This window comes from Dendropsophus ebraccatus, chromosome 5, assembly GCF_027789765.1.
Source record: "Dendropsophus ebraccatus isolate aDenEbr1 chromosome 5, aDenEbr1.pat, whole genome shotgun sequence".
In the NCBI taxonomy this organism is placed as follows: Eukaryota; Metazoa; Chordata; class Amphibia; order Anura; family Hylidae; genus Dendropsophus; species Dendropsophus ebraccatus.
This window is the reverse complement of record NC_091458.1, coordinates 137915574-137940611: the sequence shown is the minus strand read 5'-3', so window position 1 is coordinate 137940611 and position 25038 is coordinate 137915574. Positions and strand designations below refer to the sequence as shown.

Genomic DNA, 25038 nt, shown 5'->3' with positions numbered 1-25038 from the left:
ATGCCGCGATGCGAGCTCAGGGCCCCAGGCTACCGCCTGAAACGGACCTATTTAAATCCGCTACTGATTGTGGTGCACAAGCGACATGACACGTGTGTGCAGAGCGAAGGAGAAGCCGTCTGGGAGAACAGCGGAAGCAGGTAAATATGACGTATGGAGGGGGCCTTAGTCAACAGGTGTAATGTAGTATTACATAACTAACCTTCAGAATAATGGTCATGTAACACAAGGATGGATGGAGTCTGTCAGAACAATAGTTGCTTGTATAGATAAAACACATAGAAATCTGCATCTTACAAGGTAGCAGGTTAGAGTTACCACTGAATAAAATGCTATTATTATTATTATCCAGAATAGTTTTAGGACATGGAAACTCTGAAACAATAGGATCTTACATGCCAGTTATAATGCTAAATAAGAATGGTGGCAACTATTCACAGGTGTGCTGGTCCTACCTGAAGCATAGATACTTACTTCTATATAGCAGTATACACACAATGTTTGCTAGGGTTATGAGATGTATAAATTATACGGGTTAAGACATCAGCCATTTACACATGGAGAAAAATTTGAATGGACCCCCCGATATGAGGTCCGGTTCACACTGTTGCACAGGGTTCTGGCTTCATAGCCTCCTTTGGGAGTTGATCACATAACCAGTGACACCAACACCCAGACTTGTGGTACTGAGGATGGACGACTGCTCCTCTGGTCAGTAGTGTAATGTAGGAAGGCGGCTGCCCCAGGTGCAAAATTGTTAGCGGTGCAAAATGTAGCCCCCCTAAGAAGATTAAGTGAGTGAAGATGCCAGGGGCATCCGGGTGGTGGTTTGATTATAATACTAGGGGCATCTGGGTGGTAGTTTAATTATAATACTAGGGGCATCCTGGCAGTGGATATTATAAGATTATATCAAATAGAGTTGACCCCTGTACTAGGGACATCCTGGAGTGAGTGTGTGTGTGGGGGGGGTTAACTACAATATTAGGGACATACTTTGCCTTGCCCTGGATGCTGCTAACCCATGCTATAACCACTGCCTCTGGTGCCATCGCTTTTAAAGCATCTTTAAAGGGGTATTCCACTCAAACATAACTTTTGATATGTTGCTTATGGTGAGACTAACAATTCCTTCCATACTTGTTATTATCTATTCAGTCTCCTTCCGTCAGTTCTAAACTGCTGCTTTCTGCTTAAGACACAAAAGTATGTGTGTGATCTTTTCTCTCTGTCTCCGCTCCTCCCCCCTCCCTTCTGAGACAGCTGATGTAAACAAGTCTCTGACTGTAACTGCAACACTGTAGCTTCTTTGTAATGCTGGGAGGGTTATTCTGAGGTCAAGTTGCTGATGATCTCACTGTGAATAACCCTCCCAGCATTATAAAGAAGCTACAATCAGATGTCTTAGAAGGGAGGGATGACAGAGAGAAAAGCTCACCCACACATTTTTGTGTCTTCAGCAGAAAGCAGCAGCTGAGAACTGGGGAAGGAGACTGAATAGATAATAACAAGTATGGGATGAATTGGTATTCTCACCATGGGCAACAACATATGAAAAATTATGTTTGAGTGGAATACCCCTTTAATTACATTCTTATCATGTATTGGCAGCATGTAACTTAATCCCTCAGCAAGGTCCTACTCTGTCTTGTAAAGACAAGACTAACTTTAGCTGTTTCCCACAGTGTATGATGCATTCTTCTCTGATATACATCAACAAGTTTGTTAGCTTGTGTTATTGTGTTTAAGCTCTCTGTATTGAGCATATATATATATATATATATATATATATATATATATATATATATATATATATATCAAAATGACACTACCCTTTTAACCTTCTTTTCTGTTTCTTTATTGGTGCAAACAACATTAGAGAGGTAAGTCATGATAAATGTGCTCACTCTGAAAGTCATTCTCTGTAGTTATGTATGCTGTATGTCCTCTGTGGTTTCCATTTTTTATTTTGTATTCAGCTTTTTTTTTGCTCTTTAGTACAGTAATCTCTCTGCTGTCATTTGCATGATCTTAAAGGGGTTATCCAGCGCTACAAAAACATGGCCACTTTTCCCCCTCTCTTGTCTCCAGTTCAGGTGTGGTTGGCAATTAAGCTCCATTTACTTCAATGGAACTGAGTTTGAAACCGCACCCAATCTGGAGACAAGAGTAGGAGGAAAGTGGGCTTGTTTTTGTAGCACTGGATAACCCCTTTAACTGCTTCTCTACATATGAGCAGCGATTTATGTCTGAAGCTGTCACCTATGGCCGCTACAGCTTCTCTGTATAACCCGTGTGTAATGGTTCCAGAACATTTTAGGAGAACAGTTCTGCTGTGTGTAACTCTTAGTTTTGTTTGTCCAGCCCGATCCCTTTTATTTCTGATATGTTTTTAACAATGATAAAACATTTCCCCAAACTCTTAATCATTTCTGTTCTTTTTCATCATAGAGGAAATCGAAGATTTCGGCCTCCCGCAAACTCCTCTTAAAGGTAATCTCTTAACTGAACGCTTTAGAACCACGCAACTTTTTTTTTTCTTGTTTTATATTTTGGTACTCAGAAAATATAACTTTTTATTTTTACATCTTGCATTATGCAATGTTTTGCTGTCCTTTTCCAATGTCCATAGTTTAGGGTTATCCGTCAATCTTTTTCTCTCAAATCAACTGGTGCCAGAAAGTTATATAGATTTGTAATTTACTTCTAGTATTCCAGTACTTATCAGCTGCTGTATGTCCTACAGGAAGTGATGTATTCTTCCCAGTCTCACACAGTACTCTCTGCTGTCACCTCTGTCCATGTCAAGATCTGACTGTGGCATGTAAGGGGCTAATCCATCAGGGGCGGCGGTTTCTTTGTTTTGCACAGATCGTACAGAAACTGACGCATGTACCAAAACTCTATAAATAAATGTAATTGTAAAGCATTTTCTGCAGAAGATATGCTGTATACTCACCAGTCAGCAAGGATCTTGGTTCTGACGCAAAAAAGGACCTGGGTATTAAAGCCTAGGATGTGTAACAGGAGAAGAAGGGGTAAATAACTCTTGATAAGTACAAAATATTTTCTGCTTCCTCTCCACAGAGTTTAATGCTGGCTAAGGCCAAGGAGGCCTGGGATCAAGAACATGTGAACACACAAGAAGAAAAGCAGAGATACCTAAGTGAGAGAGTGCCACATAGCAACACACACGGTCTAGGACTGGCAGCGTTACAGGTGTTTCTTAAATAACTCTTTATGTAGTATTAAAATGTGTAAGCTCTTGTGTTCCCCCCCCAGTCCTCCTAGTGTGTAAGCTCTTGTGTCACCCCCAGTCCTCCTAGTGTGTAAGCTCTTGTGTCACCCCCAGTCCTCCTAGTGTGTAAGCTCTTGTGTCACCCCCCAGTCCTCCTAGTGTGTAAGCTCTTGTGCCCCCCCCAGTCCTCCTAGTGTGTAAGCTATTGTGTCACCCCCAGTCCTCCTAGTGTGTAAGCTATTGTGTCACCCCCAGTCCTCCTAGTGTGTAAGCTCTTGTGTCCCCCCCCAGTCCTCCTAGTGTGTAAGCTCTTGTGTCACCCCCAGTCCTCCTAGTGTGTAAGCTCTTGTCCCCCCAGTCCTCCTAGTGTGTAAGCTCTTGTGTCCCCCCAGTCCTCCTAGTGTGTAAGCTCATGTGTCATCGCCGGTCTTCCTAGTGTGTAAGATTTTGTGTCACCCCCAGTCCTCCTAGTGTATAAGCTCTTGTGTCACCCCCAATCCTCCTAGTGTGTAAGCTCTTGTGTCACCCCCAATCCTCCTAGTGTGTAAGCATTTGTGTCCCCCCAGTCCTCCTAGTGTGTAAGCTCTTGTGTCCCCCCAGTCCTCCTAGTGTGTAAGCTCTTGTGTCCCCCCAGTCCTCCTAGTGTGTAAGCTCTTGTCCCCCCAGTCCTCCTAGTGTGTAAGCTCTTGTGTCCCCCCAGTCCTCCTAGTCTGTAAGCTCCTGTGTCCCCAGTCCTCCTCCTAGTGTGTAAGCTCTTGTGTCCCCCCAGTCCTCCTAGTGTGTAAGCTCTTGTGTCCCCCCAGTCCTCCTAGTGTGTAAGCTCCTATGTCCCCCCAGTCCTCCTAGTCTGTAAGCTCCTGTGTCCCCAGTCCTCCTCCTAGTGTGTAAGCTCTTGTGTCCCCCCAGTCCTCCTAGTGTGTAAGCTCTTGTCCCCCCAGTCCTCCTAGTGTGTAAGCTCTTGTGTCCCCCCAGTCCTCCTAGTGTGTAATCTCATGTGTCATCGCCGGTCTTCCTAGTGTGTAAGATTTTGTGTCACCCCCAGTCCTCCTAGTGTATAAGCTCTTGTGTCACCCCCAATCCTCCTAGTGTGTAAGCTCTTGTGTTATCCCCAGTCCTCCTAGTGTGTAAGCCCTTGTGTCTCCCAGTCCTCCTAGTGTGTAAGCTCTTGTGTTATCCCCAGTCCTCCTAGTGTGTAAGCTCTTGTGTCCCCCCAGTCCTCCTAGTGTGTAAGCTCTTGTCCCCCCAGTTCTCCTAGTGTGTAAGCCCTTGTGTCTCCCAGTCCTCCTAGTGTGTAAGCTTGTGTCACCCCTAGTCCTCCTAGTGTGTAAGCTCTTGTGTTATCCCCAGTCCTCCTAGTGTGTAAGCCCTTGTGTCTCCCAGTCCTCCTAGTGTGTAAGCTCATGTGTCACCCCAGTCCTCTTAGTGTGTAAGCTCTTGTGTCACCCCAGTCCTCCTAGTGTGTAAGCTCTCGTGTCCCCCTGAGACCTCCTTGTCTGTAAACTCTTGCAAGCAGGTCCATCATTCCTCGTTTTTTATTTTTATTTTAAAGGAGAAGTCCGGCCTCCATTTTTTTTTTTTTTTAAAGGCAGGGGCACGGGGGAAAGTATTAACTCACCTCTCCTCGTGCCTCTTCAGCCCCGGATCGCTGCTCCGGGTCCCCCACCTGGCTGATGGACTTGGTGGGTGGGACGCCGCTCCAGTCACTGATTGGCTGAATGGGCTGTCCATCAGCCGGGACAGGCGTTTTCCCTCAAATCATGACATCATTACAACTCGGGGGTAAATGCCCTCCGATTGGGGTCCTGAGGCCAGTCCCGCCACTTAACCCAGGCACGGGGAGAGGTAAGTTAGGAATCTTTATTATATTTCCCCTCTGCCCCTGTCGGCTTTTTTTTTTTTTTTTTTAATGGCCGGACTTCTTTAATTGTTGAATTCTGTAATGTGTGAAAGGAAGTGTAACCCCTATATTAAAAAAAAAAAGTGCTGCAGAATCTGTTGGCACTATACAAATAAATTTTATTATTAATAATAATAATAATAATAATAATAATAATATCTTATTATTATTATTATTATTTAAATGTGTTTTTGTTTCACTTTTAAATGTTCTATTTATTTTCTTACAGGAGTTATGTCGTGAACTCCATGTAAAGGTTGGAATTGTTGATGAGGAAAGATATGACATAGAAGCAAAGGTTCTTCATAATACAAGAGAGGTATTTGTCTAAAATATTTCCTTGAAGGGGTAGTGAGATGCTACACATTTATTCACTAAATAACACACATTACAAAGTTTACAACTTTGTAACGTGTGTTATTTCAGTGAATGGCCCCCTTCCCCATGTTCCCCCCACCCACGGAGGTGCATAATACTCACTGAATTACTGTCGACCCTGGGCCGCCATCTTGGGACAATGATGTAATCTTCATGCCGACCCCCTCTGGCGCGTCATTAGCTGCTCAGCCCCGATTGGCTGAGCATAGGTATGTCACGTTAAATATTTTCAGATATCGCTATCTACCACAAATGCATTTGAATGGCCCCATGAACGATGTAGGGATTGTGCGACCCGGCTGCCTGATTCCCCGTGCCTCTATATGCACTGCAAACAATGTTACTGATCGGTGCGAGTTTGTGGCCACGGATGGCTCAAAGATCTTTCAATGTATCTTCAATGCAGTTGTCAGGAGAAGGACCTTCAATGCAGTTGTCAGGAGAAGTTAATTGCTAATTTAATGTAATTGCTAAAATATTTATCTTTGACAAGTCCTACAGGTTTAGCCATATCAGTTTAGACTGGAATACCCCTTTAAGTTCTAATTTCTTCACACTATGAATGTTTGTAATGTCTATAGTTTGCGGTAAAGCAATGCATTTTTTATATTTTCTATGGTAGATTCAAGATTTGAAAATGAAAGTGTTAGATTTGCGTGGGAAGTTTAAAAGGCCACCATTACGCAGAGTGAGGGTATCGGCTGATGCTATGCTCCGTGCACTACTTGGCTCAAAACACAAGGTCTCAATGGATTTGCGCGCTAACTTAAAGTCTGTGAAGAAGGAGGACACAGAGAAGGTACAATATTTTAAACAACTTAATTTTAAGGCTATGTTCACACAATGTATATTTCCGCAAAATCCGTAGCATGCAGTGGAGAGTTCTGACGCGGGCGTGCACAGATGCGCCCACATCAGAACCCTGCGGCTGAAAAGATCATCCGGCTGGTACTGCAGTGACCTGGCCGGTTCACGGAACGGCCGGTCTCTTACATAGTGTGCACATAGCCCAAAGCAGTATTCCAAAGAATAAATTATGGCCAAACTTCTCCTTTAAATACTGGTATACCATATTAAGGCAACAGTGACATCTACTGGTCAAGAAATGAAATTGCTGTCTCCATTAAAAGTAATAGAGTACATAAGTATAAATATAGGGGGAGATTTATCAAACATGGTGTAACCAATCACATTCCACCTTTCATTTTCCAAAGAGTCTGTAAGGAATGGAAGGTGGAATCTGATTGGTTGCTAGGGGCAACTGAGCCAGTTTCACTTTACACCATGTTTGATAAATCTCCCCCATTGTCGCTATGTAGGGGAACTCCGACATCAGGTAAAAAGTAAACCTGCTGCAGAAGCATATAACGTTGCTTACCTGTCTGCCTAGTTGGTCTGATTTGCCCATGGGAACCAATCACAGCTCCACTCTCATCTTCATTCAGAGCAGTTAGAGAAATGAGAACTGCGCTGTCATTGGTTGAGATTGGTAAATCTCCTCCGATTGATTAATATGGACTATTGTTTTACCTTGAAAAAAACAACCAAACTGTGTTGTTCTCATCCATAAGGAACGCCCAGTGGAAGTTAGTGATTGGCGTAAGAATGTGGAAGCAATGTCCGGCATGGAAGGCAGGAAAAAGATGTTTGATGCTGCAAAATCCCCTACTGGACAGTAACAAGGTGAAATTCCCAGAATTGTACCATTGGGATTTGTTGCTTGTGGATATGTTAACATTTAAAGTCATGGATCACTTTCACTGCTAAAATGTTTTATTAAACCTATAATATGACTTTTTTTTTCTGCTTGACGTTTGTAATGAGTTAGAAAGGATTTACTCCAACACTGCAGTAGCTGAACGGCCCTGTGAAAGGCTTGTAGCCATGGTGGGTGCACGGCATCTAGGTAGATACATAGATATATATAGATACATATAGATGCAGAGCAAAATCGGCTGGCTGTCAGCGCTGCTCCCCGCCCTGCCACTCCACTACGGGTGCCGAAAAAAACTGGATCCAATCCTGAGAAACTGGGAGAAGTTTCCCATTATTGGATCCAGCTTTTCCCAGCATCCTGGGAGGAGTGGCAGGGAGCGGAGCAGCACTGACAGCCAGCCGACAAAGTGCTTCGCTCTATTTAGATGAGCGATTCGCTCATCTCTACTCCTGATATTATCTTCGTAGTGCGGATGCAAAGTATGGATCATCCACATGCAAAGAATGCCGCTGTGCATTTAACATATGACCTTGTTCGCACAGAATATGCAGTTTTATCTATGGATATGCTATACATTTGCTTGTCTTTTAAATTTCTGATCAGATAATCTCTATATATAAGAGAAACAGATCGCTGATCTCAGGGAGACCAGCCAAAATGATAACACTGCTGACTGCCAGTTAAAGCACTCAATGCAGTGAAATCCTAGGTGCATTGCTCCCTGGGAAACATGAATATGCAAAAGAAAAGCCCCATGGAGCCTCATTTAAGAGTGTGAAAACACAGGACTAGCCAGATATCCCTCCGGGAAGGACCCGGCCAAGGGGTGGCTCCTGTAGGGAAACCATCAAAACCAAAGTATTAAGTGACACTAAAAGTCAATGTAATGACAAGGGAAAAGCCAAGGCCAGGTATCCATCCACATACACCTGTTTCGGGGTGTTGCCCCTCATCAGTGTGTAGAAGGATTCTGGCTAGGTGGGAGCAATGCCAAGTAAAGCCATAAGAGAAACAGATTGCTGATCTCAGGGAGACCAGCCAAATGATAACACTTCTGACTGCCGGTTAAAGCGCTCAATGCAGTGAAACCCTAGGTGCAATCTCTTTATATTACATTCATTATATCATAATTTATTATAGTCAAATTTATTCTGTAAGGGCTCGTTTTGATTTCAGTTCTTCTGCTTTTTTTTCTAGAAACCCCACGGATCCTCACTATCCTCATTCTGCAGCTGTCAAATTATCAGAAATTACTTCTCTGTCAATGTTTAGCACTTATTACTTATTTTAAAATAAATGTAATCCACATACATACGCTCTGATCTCTAGTAAAGAAAGTCCCGTCTTTTTTTTTCAACTTATGCCAAGGCTCATGTGACAGTCACTAGAGGCTACAGTACTGATGAAGACACAGCCGGGAGCTGTCTTCTTGTGTACTGCAGCCCCAAGTCACATGACCACCACTAGAAGCTGTGGTACACATAAAGACACAGCCATGAGCCTGGAGTGGTAAGTTATATCTCCCCATTTTGACAGGAATTCTTCTCCTCCTAGGGCTGAGCACACTGCACTTAGCCTCTGCCTGGCAAACTGCATTACTGACACTGGCCCACCCAGTTTTGAGCAGGGACTCCCATCATTATGAAGGGATTCCCTGCTCCTGTACAGTAAGGAGCACTGCACTATGCACCGCTACTAACTGTATGTTCAGAGGTGGTAAGTAGTGATGTAGCGAGTACTAAAATGCTTGGGTGCTCGATACTCAAGACAAATATTTCCCGATGCTCGGGTACTCGTTTCGAGTAACAAACCCCATTAAAGTCAATGGGAAACTCGAACGTTTTTGCAGGGGACCCAAGCTCGGCCCAGGGAAGATTGTGTGAAAACCTGTCGACCTCAGAAAATGATGGAAACACAACGGAAATGGACAGCAGGGGCAGCTTGCATGGATGCCTCTAAGGCTGCCTAATCACACCATTGCACCAAATTCAACAGCCCGGTGGTCAAACTCAAGACAATAACAATACAGTCTTCTTAAGAGGCCCCGGAATTTGAAGGAATACACTTTTAATCCTATAAAGAGTATCTAAGAGAGAGCAAGTGCGGTAGCCTGTGTATTAAAAAGACCTGGTCAATCCTGCCTTCAAAGCGGCTACAACATCCCTGCGCACTGTCCAATATATAGCTCTCATTCTCCGACTCTCTCTCTGGTATACTGTGCACTGTCCAATATAGAACGCTCCTTCTCTGACCCTCTCTCTGGTATACTGTGCACTGTCCAATATAGAACGCTCCTTCTCTGACTCTCTCTCTGGTATACTGTGCACTGTCCAATATAGAACGCTCCTTGTCTGACTCTCTTCCTGGTATACTGTGCACTGTCCAATATAGAGCGCTCCTTCTCTGACTCTCTCTCTGGTATACTGTGCACTGTCCAATATAGAGCGCTCCTTCTCTGACTCTCTCTCTGGTAGACTGTGCACTGTCCAATATAGAATGCTCCTTCTCTGACTCTCTCTCTGGTAGACTGTGCACTGTCCAATATAGAGCGCTCCTTCTCTGACTCTCTTTCTGGTATACTGCGCACTGTCCAATATAGAGCACTTCTTCTCTGACTCTCTCTCCTCTTCCGTAGCGGTTCAGGAGTCAGGTGGAAGTTGCAGGCTAGTCATGGTGTACTAATTTTAACTAATAAAGGATGGTGGACAGACCGAGCCTTGAAGTGATATTCTGCTCATTTTAAACTTTTAGGCTATGTTCACACTACGTATATGTCCGGCCGCATATTTTCGCGGCCGGACACATACCTGTTAAACTCCGGCCAGGAATTTACGCAAGTTGCGGCCGGCTACGTACGGACCGCGAACTTACGCCCGTAGTCTACTTACGCTTCCCGAGCGCCCTACGTAGCGATCTGACAGCTGTCTTTTACTTGGAAATCTTCGCCTAGCCCCGGACACCCCACAGAACCTTTTGGATCGGCAAGGAAAGTGGAAAAATGAAGAAATCGCCACTACGTACGGGACCGCATGTTACGCTACGGGCGTAAGTTACGGCATTTTCGTCCTCAAACAATGGTCTGGTTCATTTTTTACGGCGCCGCGTACGATCCGGGCGTAAGTTCGTGCGTAGTGTGAACTGTGCAGCCGTACATCGTATACTTTCCATTGTACGCAAACTACGTAAATCTCCGGCCGCTTATTCACGGAACGCGCTTCGTCCGGAGACTTACGTAGTGTGAACATAGCCTTAGGCTGGGTTCACACACAGTATATTACAGGCAGTATTTGGTCCTCATAGCAACCAAAACCAGGAGTGGATTGAAAACACAGAAAGGCTCTGTTCACACAATGTTGAAATTGAGTGGATGGCCGCCATATAACAGTAAATAACGACCATTATTTCAATACAATGGCTGTTGTTTTAAAATAACAGCAAATATTTGCCATTAAACGGCGGATATCCACTCAATTTCAACATTATGTGGACATTTCTGTGTTTTCAATCCACTCCTGGTTTTGGTTGCCATAAGGACCTGACATGAGGAACAAATACTGCCTGAAATATACTGTGTGAGAACCCAGCCTTAATATGTTTCTGCCCTGGCGGAGAACATAACAAACAGCCTATTCTTACCTTTCCATGCTCCCCCAGTGTTGTCATTGTCTTCGGTCCTTGGCTGACCAATCCCTTCTCCACTTCCGAGACTGACTCATCTCGGCAGTGATAGCCCGCTTAGCCAATCACTGGCTGCGGTGCTGTCCCATTTCAGCCGATGATTGGCTGAGCAGGCTGTTACTACAGCTCGGAAGTAGAACCAGGGAACAAAGATGACGTAGGGGGACACTGAGAACTTGGAAAGGTAATGGTGCGTTTACACAGGCAGATTTATCTGACAGATTGAAAAAAAGGAGAAATCTCAGTCTTTTCTCTATGACTCGTTCCCTGTTTATGGTCTGTTCCTGGCTTTGGCTTCAAAAATCTGTCTGTGTAAACGCACCATAAGAATAGCCTGTTTTAATATGTTGCTGCCCTGGCTCAGAATATAACAAAATTTAAAGTGAGCGGAATACCCCTTTAAGGATGTTGTAGTAATAATGTCATCCAGGGGAGGGTGCTGTTGTTAAGTTAAATAGTTATGACCTCTGCTAGAATGGTAGTCAGAATGGTACTCAGAATGTAAACACCCCCCCCCCCCCCCCCTTGTTGCTGCCTGGTTGGGTGACAGCTGGGGATCTCACAGAGTAGCCCAGCACTTCACCTGACTCCTGTTATTGTTTCAGTCCTGTGACTTAAATAAAACTATGACCATTTTGGCATTAAAAAAAAGTTTTTGTGTGTTTATTAATAGTCTGTACTTATTTTAAGTGGTTTTATAGGGAAGTGCTTGAACTAGAGTAACTAGATCACCTGTAGTGAGTATACGCACCATCACCTAGCGGGAGGGACCAATAATAAAAAATTTTGTGAACTGCCTCTTTAAGTAAACTGATGATCATTGCACCAGCCTTCTGGCTTCCAGTGTCTGTTTCTCTGCACCCAAACAATCACGGGAGTCTCCAAACTCCACCAGGCAGACGCTGTTTTGTAGGTTCCCCCCAGGGGATAACAAGAACAGATGCTGCGGCTCTCAGAGAAGTGCCCCAGGCCAGCGACCCCATTGCAGTCACTGTGACCCCCTGCCGCTTGTGCCAGCTGGACCTGTTACTCAACATCAGGGCTTTCCCATTGGGTCAAGACAAATGTTCCCTGCCACAAAACTTTGTTCAGGCTGGCTTAAAATCTTGGAAAAACTCCAATAAAAATGCAATGCGCCAACATTGGCGGTTTTCATGGTGTTTTTGGCCTAAAAAAACACCAGACAAAAAAGTGTGTGAGGGAACCCTCAGGAATGGTTTGAGGGAAATAACACCACATATCCGTCTTCTTAAGCGCCTATAGAATCTGCTAGATAAACTAACCACTAGGAGGGGGACCCAGGGGAGAAGGTAAGAGTGTGTGTCCTTCTGCTTAACCCCTTATGTACTGCAGTGTGTAAGTGACACAATGTTAACTTACGTGCTGCAACACAAAAAAGGGTTAACAAGCAGAAGACACAGATCTCTGCTTCACTGCACTGATAACCTCTGACCTCTGTTATCCAGCTGCAATCAAGTAGAAAAGGAAAATGTGCAGAGCTCTTTGCAGAGGTCAGGGGCTCCTAATGGGCCCTTATAGCTAAAAACTGTAGACTGTCATAGCAAGCAGCCATTGGCTCTCTGCTCTGCTAGTCACTTTTGTGGCTGCAGCCAGGATTCTGCCTCTGGCCACAAGAGATTTTATTTTTTGGCGTATGTGCCTAGGGAAGGGGGGCCCCTTAAATTTTTTTGCTATGGGGCCCGTGAATCCTAGCTACGCCCCTGTGCCAGAGATTTGTAACTTATTTCTATTTAAAAAATCTCCAGTAATTATCAGCTGCTGTATGTCTTGCAGGAAGTGGTGTTTTCTCTTTAGTCTGATACAGTGCTATTTACTGCCACCTCTGTCTATGTCAGGAACTGTCCAGAGCAGTAGCAAATCCCCACAGAAAACCTCTCCTGCTCTCCAGACTGGAAAGAATATACCACTTCTCTCAGGACATACTTTATTAGAAGTAAATTACAAATCTCTAGCACTAGTTGATTTGAAAGAATTTTTATTTCTCTGAACTACCCCTTTAAGCAGTGGTTTTATTGTTATGGCTGATTCGAATATATTTACATACGGCAAAAAAAATCTAACTGTCTCCTTAAGTTTTCAGCTTAGAAATAAAACAGCTCCTAGGTATTTGTATTTTTCCGTCTGGAGCACTGGGATCAAAGGTAAGTTATGTACAGGGAAGGTGCAACGCTCCGGTTTATTGCATAGAATAAAAAACAGGTTGTTGGAAGCTTTTTATCTACTGTTAACACAAAGTACAGTATGATAATGACATAGCAGCCGGACTGGACAAGGTGCACTGCAGAACACTCCCTCCATTAGGGCAGTGACTTGTGGTCACATGATTGATCTTATTCAAGGTGTTCATGTGAACCAGGAAGCCAGGTGTATGCCGAGAGCAACTCCTGGAAATGTCTATCAGCAGGGGAAACTGGTCTAGCCTATCCAGGTACTGATATATACGACTAAGTAGATTTCTCTCAGTGCTCTATATACAAAGATGTATCAATCTATTTGTCCCTTTTTCATCTTCTCTCTCTCATACAGTATCTTGTGTTATGCTCCTTCACATAGCAATGTCATACAGTACTATTATAGGTGAGAATGCAGGAGACATCATGGACCTAATATGCTGTAAATCCTATATCTTCTTCAGTACCGTACTATATGCAGTCTATTCATTCCCCTTAAGCATGAGAATATTAATATTGTTACCTTTAACGTTCGGCAAATAATTCCGAGCACCTTGTCAGTTCTTTTCCTTTGGTTTTGACTCCTACATTTGTCACCAGGGATGTGATGATATGTCTACCTTTTCCTTTACCTTTGCCCCTTGTAACACTTTTGGCAATCTATTGAGTTTTGCTTTCATCTGAAGACAGAAGAGATGTCACCTGTTACACTACATGTAGTTAGTATTGCGAACCTTCTTGTATTTCTGTATAGGGTGCCCAGGAATTGTCTAAATTGTTATAGAATATGGTATATTACATGTACTGTACAGTAGGAGGAAGAGACCCAGTAAGACAGAGTAGTCTGCACTGCATAAAAGTATCCACTGTGCTTAATGTTCAAGCAGGGTGTCTCATCATGTACTTAGTGGTGCTCAGTCAGGTGCTCAGTATTTCATTAATAGATAGTAAGACAGCACTCACCATAACTTCAAGCTTTATTCGATTAAGTCTCAGGCCATATCATAGCAGGTAAACGGGCACACTGGCTCCCACTGGAATAGGTTACAGCCATTTCCCGTACTGAAGAAGCGCACATGAGTGCGTGAAACAGCTTTAACCTGTTCTAATGGGAGCCAGCATCCCTGCTTAGCTGTTATCATGTGGCCCGAGACTGCCATCTTCCTGTCTGTTTTTTAAATTGACAGTAGGAGGAAGAACCCATTGAAATTAGGAGGGACTAGTCAATGCGTACTAATAGTGAGTTGTACACTCAGCAGGGAGATATAAAGGAATACAATCCATTGGCAATGAATGTAGATGAGACTATTATGAAGGCACAATGAAGAATCCATTCCTTATCAGCATCATATATCTGTCAGAATACCAAAGATTTCTCACATTTTAACTCTGAATTGTGCATGTTGTACTGTAATTTTGGATGTGGGTTCGCCCCATACAATAGGAAAATCCACATCCTGGCAAGCTAACATAGTTTCTGCATGAAGTCTGTACAAAAACGGAATAAGTGACTTTTTTGTGTATGGATGTTTAAAGAGACTCTGTCAGTAGGTTTATGCTGTCCTATCTTAAGGGCCAGTTCACACTGAGCAAGATCGTCGGAATTCCCCGGTGGAGATTTCCGCCGCGGAATCCCGCCGTGCTCCGTGTGCTGCTGTAAGTGAATGGAGAGAGAGGGCGCGCGCTCGTCCGCTGCCGCCGCTCTCTGCTCGAAGAACTAACATGTTCATTCTTTGAGCGGAGAGGAAGCGGACAAGTGCGCGCTCTCCCATTTGCTCAAAGCAGGACACTGAGCGCGGCGGGATTCCGTGGCGGATAGCTCCGCCGTGGAATTAGGCCGTGTTTCCTTAGTGTGAACTGGCCCTAATGGTAGAAAAAACTAGTGGCACAGAAGCTGAACAGAATGATGTATCACATACATTGTTCTGTGCAGCTGATCCAGAGATATTCTCCTGAATAACATGGGCAATAAGTAGTCCTCTCCATTATGTGCATGAGCCCAGTAGTCCTCAATATTCATGAGAAGCAGAAAACTCCGCCCATCAGCTGCTGACTGGCATTTATCTATCTATGCTGTGTATAAGAAGTCAACTGTCAATCAGCAGCTGGAGGGCGGGAGCGGGGTGTGGCAAGGCAACAGCTGAACAGAATGATGGAAGTATCTATCGGGCATTTCTGTCAGTAGTTTATGCCACATAAACCTAGTGACACATTCCCTTTAAATCGGTGCAGGAAAAATCATATGATTTGTAGTATGGATTCCAATTAAAAATATCAGGACATGATCTAAGAAAGGAACTTGGATTTTTCCTTTCTGCTGGGTTTTAGTTGTAGTTTTAGGATTTATATACAATTTTACACGTACAGAATCTGCCCCAGATATCATTGTAACTAAATGACTAAACAGAGCATCAAATCTGCTGCAGATCCTTTACATGTGAATGGACCCATGAAGGGTAACTGTAGCGCTCTGTCCCTTCTTCTCTGCTATAAAACCTATGGCAAATAATTACCGTTATTTTAAAACAATTGCCATTATTTGCCACTAAATGACGGCCATCCAACAGTCTGCTTCCGGCTCTGCACACTGTGTATGAGTGGAGCCATTCTGACTCTGCTCACTGTGTATGGATGAAGCCGTCTCCTTACGGCACTGCACACTGTGTATGAACGGAGCCATCCGCTTCCTGCTCTGTACACTGTGTATGAATGGAGCCATTCCGACTTTGCTCACTGTGTATGAATGGTGCCATCTGCTTCCGCCTCTGCTCACTGTGTATGAATGGAGACATCTGCTTCCGGCACTGCACACCATGTATGGATGGAGCCATCTGCTTCCGGCTCAGCACACTGTGTATGAATGAAGCCATCTGCTTCCAATTCTGTACACTGTGTATGAATGAAGCCATTCCGACTCTGCTCACTGTGTATGAATGGAGCCATCTGCTTCCGGCTCTCCTGTGTGTGAATAGAGCCATTCTGACTCTGCCCACTGTGTATGAACAGTGGTTCTACACACTGTGTATGAACGGAGCCATCTGCTTCCTGCTCTGTACACCGTGTATGAATTGAGCCATTCCGACTTTGCTCACTGTGTATGAATGAAGCTATCTGCTTCCTCTTCTGGACTCTGTGTATGAATGAAGCCATTCCGACATGCTCACTGTGTATTAATGGAACCAGCTCCTTCTGGCTCTGCACACTGTGTATGAACGGAGCCATCCGCTTACAGCTCTGTACGCTGTGTATGAATGGAGCCATTCCGACTCTGCTCACTGTGTATGAATGGAGCCATCAGCTTCCGGCTCTGTACACTGTGTAGTGGAAGTGCTGTAGCTCCTACACGATCACATATTCATGTCCTATTTTGAATTAATTTTTAGTGATAAAACGCTTTAATTTTTTGGCTTTACACGGGAAAGCTTGCCTAGTTATTGCCCCCATGCACATCATTGCTTGCTGCCAGCCATCTCCCTGTATAAACTGCAGATGTGCTGCCAACAATACTGGAAGTGGACAAAGGACGAGCAATTGTGTAGCTATTGTGGGCTGTGTAAAACCTTCTTTTAACTCCAGTCCAATGAACTTAGTAGTGTTGGTCCTTGTATTGGGCAGCTGTCTGTCCCTGTAAATAAACCCTTACAATTATTCACACTGACCTTTGAGTCTTTGCCCTTCAACAATGTCAGGATTGTTACACGTATTACAATGACAATGCTACTAGACAGCTTTGTGTTGTAGTTGCATTGTAAACAATAGTATTCGTGTTAGCATCATGCTTGTTGGCAAAAATAGAGCGAGGTTTTCAATCACGTGGGACCGATGGGGCTTTTGGGCTATTGCAGATATTATGATATTACACTTGTGTGAAGCCGGTCTATGCAGAGCCGTCTTTCCCAGTGGGCAGCTGCCTGGGGGCCCATGACTCATTGGGGCCCCTCTTCTCCTTCGAGGGGGGGGGGGATAGCTGATAGACTATAGACTGGCATACAGCTTAGTTACTGGAATTATTTCTTTGCTACATAGAAGATATGCTAAACATTTCCGGAAGGTCAATTAATGGCAGTGAGAACCTACAAACCAGACTCAGGAATTACAAGTATGCATGATACAGAACTTAATTTGTTAATTTATGTGCTTAATGACAACAAAATGATAGACTACTGTATATAGAACTATGCAACTACCGGCCATAAATCACTGCCGAGAGAAGGAAAGAAGCAGTAGGGCGAGCACTCCTTTCATGTCATCTCAATTCCGGTCCTCATGGCCACCAACAGGTCATGTTTTGAGGATTTCACAGGTGATATAAGTATATACAGTGGTACCTTGGATTACGAGCATAAAGAATCATTGAAATGCAGAAAAATGGTTCCACACCCCAAAAATAATGATTTTTTTTTTTTTTTACTCTGAATAACAGGTAAAACAAACATTTAGAAAGCTGTATATGTCATATTATAAGTTACTGTAGAGTATAGCCAAGCAGCATAGTGTATAATGTATAGTAAGTGCATAAGAATGAACAAACAGCCGCAGTTTGTAGATACAGAATGGGGATGCAGATACCCACAATGCAGTAGCGTAGTACAACAGGCTAGAATAGAGAAGCAGGGCTGCTGTCAGAGGTCTGTGTGGTCACATGACAGCAATGGGGAAGGGGTGTGTGTTAAGCATGGACCAATCAGGATGTGAGAATCACAGAGCTGTGCAGGTGGACAGTGACAGAAACTATATAGCAGTGTGAATGGCTGAGTGTGAGTGCAGGCACATTATAGCAGCAGTGTGTATAGCTGAGTGTAAGTGCAGGCACATTATAGTAGCAGTGTGAATGGCCGAGTGTAAGTGCAGGCACATTATAGCAGGAATGGAGAGGATGGGAAACACAAGGGCTGACAGAAACACAAGGGAGCATGAAGGAATGAGCCTGACATATGGGTTATAGCCAGGGCCGTTTTAACACATAGGTGGGCCCAGTGCACGGCCCCCCCCCCTCTTCCCTTTCGGTGCACCCCCCACACACACACCCACCCACACCTGTTATCAGAATCAGAGCTCCACACACAGTATAATGTACAGAAAGTGACCCCACACTGTATTAATAGCCCCAATACATACAGTAGTTACCTTATAACACCAAGACCCCTATGACTACAAGCCTATAACAGAGTGCAGTTACATCCAGTGACTCACAGGGGGCGTCTTTTCCGATCAGAGTCTGTCACCTTTTCTTTTTCTCTCTCCATCCAGCGTGGGCCACCTTGAAGTCTTCCCCGGGTGTGAATCTCCTCTCCAGAATCTGCCAGAGAAACATTTTAGGCTCCATCACATACAGTAGTTAGGTCCCCTGTATCCCTATATAGTAGTTACACCTCTATTTGCTCCCATAGTTTTAAGGTGTCCCTGTGTCCCCATATAATAATTAAGTATGCTCTGTGCCCCAGTATAGAAGTAAGGTCCCTATATAATATAGGATCCTCTGTGCAGCCCCAATGTAGTAGTTAGGTCCCTTGTACCCCTTTATAGTAGTTACACCCCTCTGTGCTCCCATAGTTTTAAGGTCTCCCTGTGGTATATAGACCCCTGTGTGCTTCCCCAGTTATATACAGCCCTCCTGTGCGCTCCTCAGTATTTTATAGACCCCCGTGCGCTCTCCCAGTAGTATATAGCCCCCATGTGCACTTTCCCCAGTAGTAAATACCCCCCTGTGCGCTCCCCAGTAGTATATAGCCCCTCTGTGCTCTCTCCAGTAGTATATAGCCCCTCTGTGCGCTCCCCAGTAGTATATAGCCCCTCTGTGCGTTCCCACAGAAGTATATAGACCCCCTATGTGCTCCACCAGTAGTATATAGCCACCCTGGGCACTCCCCCAATAATTTATAGCCCCCCTGTGCTCCCCCAATAGTATATAGCCCCCCTGTGCGCTCCCCCAGAAGTATATAGCCCCCCGGTGTACTCCCCCAATAGTATATAGCCCCCCTGTGCTCTCCCGCAATAGTATATAGACTCCCTGTGCTCCCCCAATAGTATATAGCCTCCCTGTGCGCTCCCCCCCATTAAATAGCCCACCTGTGTGCTATCCCAGTACTATACAGCCCCCCGTGCTCTCCCCCAATAGTATACAGCCCCCCTGTGTGCTCCCCCAGAAGTATATAGACCCCCTGTGCTCCCCCAATAGTATTTAGCCCCCTGTGCTCCCCCAATAGTATATAGCCCCCCCGGTGTGCTCCCCCTCCCATATAACATAAAAAAAACAAACACTTATACTCACCTGGGTCCTCGCGTTCCTCTCCTCTTCACTCTTGTGGCCGCATTGCAGCGGTCACAAGAGGCCGCACTCCCCTTACCCTGGCGCCGGCGCTCCTGTGACGTCAGGCACCGACTAAAGCAATGCTCTTAAACCAAGTTACAATTTTGAAAAACTCTGAGCTCTTCTTGCAAAGCCCTCTCAATCCAAGTTATTCTTAAACCAAGGTAGTAGGTACCACTGTATCACCGTCCTGAGGATGGTTCAGTACCTGTCCACAGGATAGTCTGTCAACTTTCCTCTGGCCTATCTGATGGAAACTTCTTCCATGTGCTCAGCTTTGTTGTCCTCCGTCCTAATCTTCTCTCAGGCTTATCCATCACAAAGGAAGATAACCTCTCATCCTAGGCAACCTTCATCTCTTCCCCCCTATTACATCGCCGTCTTAGCTTTCAGACTAAAGTCTTGGAGATGATGCTTATTGTTCACACACCTTGTGCACATTCTCCTTCTAGAGTCACCCCCCAGCGCCAGCACCGCTCTATCCAAACAGGGCTGTATACTGGGAGAAGCATGGGAGTCCCAGCACCATTTTATCCTAACAGGGCTGTATATTGGGGGAAGTGGGGGAGTGGCAGCACCACTCTATCCTAACAGGGCTGTATACTGGGAGAAGCATGGGAGTCCCAGCACCACTCTATCCTAACAGGGCTGTATACTGGGGGAAGTGGGGGAGTGGCAGCACCACTGTATTCAAACAGGCCTGTATACTGTGTAAAACATGGCAGCGGCAGCATTGCTCTCTTTTCTCTCACCTACAGCTTTTATCCACAATCTGAGGGAGAAGCACAGGAGATTTGCAGCTTTATGGGATTACTCACAAAAAAAGAGGGGCGATTGAGTTCATTGACCGGATGTTCCACCTTGATGTCGCTTATGAGTACCTTACACTGGCACCTGACAGTTTTCTCTAATTTGCTGTAGACATGCACAGGGCCTCAGGGGAGGTTTCTCATACTCAGAGATGAGGAAGCTAGCAGGGAGCTATTACATCGCCACATTGTGCTCTGTCAGTTTCACACTAGATAACTCCTCAGCCGCACACTTATTAGGCAGGTAAAGCCCTGGATGGAGTATGGAAGTGTATGGACCTTCTAAGGGTCCTATTCCACGGGCCGAGGAGGGCCCGATCAACGATGTGAACGAGCGGCGATCTGCTAGATCTGGGCCTATTCCACGGCCCGATGATCGTTGAGCGAGGGCTGCAAGGACATTGTTACCGCTGTCCTTGCAGCATCATACATTACCTGGCTGCAGGGCTTGTCCTCCGCTCTGTCTCCTCCCCGGGTCCCCTGCGCTCTATCTTCTGAATGGCCGGTCAGCTGACAGGCTACACTCAGCCAATCACAGGCCGCGGCGGTCCCGGCCTGTGATTGGCTGAGCGCTCCGTCAGCTGACCGACCATTCAGAAGATAGAGCGCGCGGGACCCGGGGATGAAGTCAGCGCAGAGAAGAAGTCCTGCAGCCAGGTAATGTATGATGATGCTGCTGCTGTTTTTTCTCAAATCGTCCAATCGTCCAAATCCCCCGGCGCGCACCGCTATTCAACCGTAGCGATGCGCGGTGGGGGAACGATGATTTTAGGTCTGGCCCTAAATGAACGATCGTTCTCTCTATTTCACCGAACGATAATCGTCCGAATCGGGCCAAATGGGCCCGATCCGGCCGATTATCGTTACTGTGAAATAGGGCCCTTATCCAAGTGCTAGGGTCACTTCTAAATCCACTTAAGTGCTTGGTTTGGTGGAAAAACATATTTAAGCCACATTTATTTTGAATAAATTATTTTCAAAAAGCTATTAAAAGGATGACATGTTTTCAAATGCAATTCCCTTCCTCGAATCCAGCATCATACAACACGGCAGCAGGTATAACTTAAATACCTATCTTTTTGGTGCCAACCACGTCCTCTGGTGGGCGGGTCTAGACAATGTTAACATTGAAAAAAAAGGAAAAAACATTACAGAACGAAATGTAAACACATTGGGGGAGATTTATCAAAGGAGTGTAAAGTAGAACTGGCTCAGTTGCCCCTAGCAACCAATCAGATTCCACCTTTTATTCTTCACAGATGCCTTGGAAAATGAAAAGTGGAAACTGATTGGTTGCTAGGGGCAACTGAGACAATTCTACTTTACACTAGTTTGATGACTCTCCCCCATTGTTCATAATAAAAATACATACAGATATTAAAGGGGATGTGTCATCAGACATATTTACATATTACATTACATACAGTATTTTAAAAAAATATTTTGTGGCTTTTTAATTTTCTTTTTTCTTTTTATATCTATAATCTAAAATAATTAAATGAGATTTTGCCGTTTTCATTCTCACCACTGGGGCTAAAACTAAGCTAAGACTTCCTGTTGTGTCTATGGTGATAAGAGGAGGCTGCTGGAAAGTGATCTGTACAATATTGCAGCAACATGTGACACCAGTCACATGGTCACAGAGCGCTCTGAGTAATGTTTCACATTCATCCAATGAGAAAGTCTATCTATTGTCATCTATGTCCACGAGTCTTACTATAAAGCATGGCACTAAATGCTGTTAAAAAACGCTCTGGCAAGATTGCCAGGTCTATAAGGCCGGGTTCACACTACGTGAAATACCAGCCATTTTGTGACCCGGCCGGTGTCACAGAACAGCCATTGTTAGTGAAGATCATCACCCATGTGAGCCCGCATCCTAATTCACCATTGCACACAATGGAGAGTGCGGCCGGAGCCGCACTTTTAATTGTGTGAACTGACATGTCTGTGTGGCCGTTATTTAATGAATAGCGGCCACACAAAACTGAAGTGTCAGTTTTTCGTGCAGCCGGTTGTAATCCCGTCCGGAGCGTATACTTTGTGTATACGCTTCACCCAGGATTCCATTCATTCAAATACAACATATGTTTTGCATATATCATGGCCGTTGTTGCATATTGCACCAACGGCCATGATTAATGGGAAACATACGTTTTGTGAACATGGCCTAACAATGTATACAAATTTAAATAAAATTACAGTCAGAAAATAGAATACGTTAGAATAAAAGAACAAGTTTACAAGTTTTAGGATCTCACTTTTATCAGTACGAGAAAATCTAGGTTAAACATTCCCTTTAATGTCTTAAAACTTTACTTTACTTTAAGAGGGTGTAAAATCAATTTATTGAAAAATGTGAAGATGTGTCAGAAACATTGAATAGCATCAATCGACATACAGTAAAAGATGAGAACGTGTCAGAGCGGGTGTGGAGAGAGCGCCGCTCATGTAGGTTAGTGTGGTCACATGACTTTAGCAGTCAATCAAGAATAGGGGGTGGGGGGAAGATGTAGCACCGGATACTGTAAGAAAGCTGTCATTATGGTAAGTAGCTGACACCAGCGAGCAACAAAGTGACCACAGAAGTAAAATTAGAGGCAAAAGGTGAATAGGAAAGATAGTAGACCAGGAGAAGTAGGTATTTGCAATGGTTGGCATATGGCATACAGCAATAAATTGGAGTATATAATAGGACCAGAGGTGAATACATAATTGAGAATGGATAAGGTTATTGGGAGAGATGAGTGGCTGTAATTAGAGTTGAGAGAACTCTGAGCATGCTTGAAGCTCTAGGGAGTCCTGGTGGATACAGTCTATGGCCACAGTCTTCCGCCACCACTAATAAAGTGCTGGACGCTCGGGATCGGACTACCCTGAGCATGCTCAAAGTTTGCTCAACTCTAGCTGTAAATACTGAAAATAAGTAGAAATACATATAGGTGTATAGGTCTTTAAAGTAGTTTACTGTACAGTAATACAGTGGTACCTTGGTTTAAGAGTAACTTGGATTGAGAGTGTCTTGCAAGAAAAGCTAGGGCCATTTTAATACACTTGTGGGCCCGATGCAAAGCCCTCAAGGGTGGTACCCCCCTCTTCCCTTTCGGCAACCCCCCCCCCCCCCCCCGCTTTATTCAGAATTTGCCCCCACACTAAATTAAGAGCCCCAATACATTACACTATTTCCACCATACCGTGATTACATATTACGTGAAAACTGCACTGAACAAAACAGGAAGATATCACCAATGATACCATTACATAATACTGCCACATCATGACCCCTATCACTTCAACCCGTTTAACTGTGCAGTTACATCCAGTTACACAGGGGGCGTCTTCTCTGATCAAGGTCTTTCACCTTCTTTTTCTCTCCATCCAGCGTGGGCCACCTTAAAGTCTCCCCTGGCTTTGAATCTTCTCTCCAGAATCTGCCAGAGAAACATTTTAGGCTCCAGCACATACAGTAGTTAGGTCCCCTCTACCCCTATATAGTACTTACACCTCTCTGTGCCCCCATAGTTTTAAGGTGTCCCTGTGTCCCCACATAATAATTAGGTATGCTCTGTGCCCCAGTATAGTAGTAAGGTCCCTATATAATATAGGATCCTCTGTGCAGCCCCAATGTAGAATAGACCCCTGTGTGCTGCCCTCAGTAGTATATAATCCTTGTGCGCTGACCCCAGTAGTAAATACCCCTTGTGTGCTGCCCGCAGTAGTATATAAACCCTATTGTGCTGCCCCCAGTAGTATATAGACCCCATTGTGCTGCCCCCAGTAGTATATAGACCCCTGTGTGCGGCCCCCAGTAGTATATGGACCCCATTGTGCTGTGCCCAGTAGTATATAGACCCCTGTGCTCCCCCAGTAGTATATAGCCCCCCTGTGCTCCCCCAGTAGTATAAAGCCCCCCTGTGTGCTGCCTCCAGTAGTATACAGCCCCCCTGTGCTCCCCCAGTAGTATCTATCCCCCCTGTGCTCCCCCAGTAGTATATAGCTCCCTACACTCCCCCAGTAGTATATAGCCCCACTGTGCACTCCCCAGTAGTATATAATCCCCTGTTCTATCCCCCAGTAGTATATAGCCCCCCTGTGCTCCCCAGTAGTAAATAGCCCCCTATGCTCCCCCAGTAGTATATAGCCCCCCTGTGCACTCCCCATTAGTATATAGACCACTGTGCACTCCCCCAGTAGTATATAGCCCCCCTGTGCACTCCCCCAGTAGTATATAGCCCCCCTGTGTGCTTCTCCAGAAGTATATAGCCCCCCTGTGCGCTCCCCCAGTAGTATACAGCCCTCCTTGCAGATGTACCATTTGCCCTTTGGTTAAATTGGCCCTGAGAAGAGCTCACAGTTTTTCAAAATTGTAACTTGGTTTAAGAGCAATGCTTTGGTTTAAGAGCTCCCAGTACTGGGTGGAATGGGGAAATGGGGAGTGGGTGAGGGACATGGTCTGCATAGCGGGGTCTACAGCTCTGTACTCTGACCCAGACCCTCACCTTTCAAATCATAGCAGATCCTCTTCAGGCTGGACTAGCATCAGGGGACAGGACTGTGGATGTAATCTCCTCATAGCTGTAACCCCTCTCTCCCCAGACAGAGAGTGCTGCATTTATGTGCTTCATATGCCCTACTCATTCCTTTATGCTCTCTGCAGTCTCTGTCAGCCCTTGTGTTTCCTATCCTCTCCATTCCTGCTATAATTTGCCTGCACTTGAACTCAGCTATACACACTGCTGCTATAATGTGCCTGCACTTACACTCAGATATACACACTGCTGCTATAATGTGCCTGCACTTACACTCAGCTATACACACT

The 25038-nt window shown here is 44.9% G+C and overlaps 2 protein-coding genes across 2 annotated transcripts in view; both read left to right on the top strand.

Moving 5' to 3' along the window:
• On the top strand, positions 1 to 8552 carry TNNI1 (troponin I1, slow skeletal type). The gene is made up of 8 exons (XM_069972982.1): positions 1 to 140; positions 353 to 440; positions 2452 to 2493; positions 3088 to 3219; positions 5365 to 5454; positions 6136 to 6312; positions 7085 to 7196; positions 8428 to 8552. Exons 1-7 carry the CDS (start codon positions 1 to 3, stop codon positions 7190 to 7192), a joined length of 777 nt encoding a protein of 258 aa, XP_069829083.1. The 3' UTR covers positions 7193 to 7196; positions 8428 to 8552.
• A 4699-nt stretch (positions 8553 to 13251) lies between these two features.
• Positions 13252 to 25038, top strand: part of LAD1 (ladinin 1) — a 41411-nt gene continuing 29624 nt past the window's right edge. Inside the window, exon 1 of the mRNA XM_069971429.1 lies at positions 13252 to 13357. Within this exon, the coding sequence (XP_069827530.1) occupies positions 13320 to 13357 (38 nt within the window). The 5' untranslated portion in view covers positions 13252 to 13319. The remainder of the gene's footprint in view (positions 13358 to 25038) is intronic.

Excerpts from the sequence above, each read along its gene's own strand:
- TNNI1 (XM_069972982.1), top strand. The coding sequence starts at position 1 with ATGCCGCGATGCGAGCTCAGGGCCCCAGGCTACCGCCTGAAACGGACC. Across the intron at positions 141-352 it reads TGGGAGAACAGCGGAAGCAG|AATAGTTTTAGGACATGGAA; the intron begins GTAAATATGACG and ends ATTATTATCCAG. Across the intron at positions 6,313-7,084 it reads AGAAGGAGGACACAGAGAAG|GAACGCCCAGTGGAAGTTAG; the intron begins GTACAATATTTT and ends CTCATCCATAAG.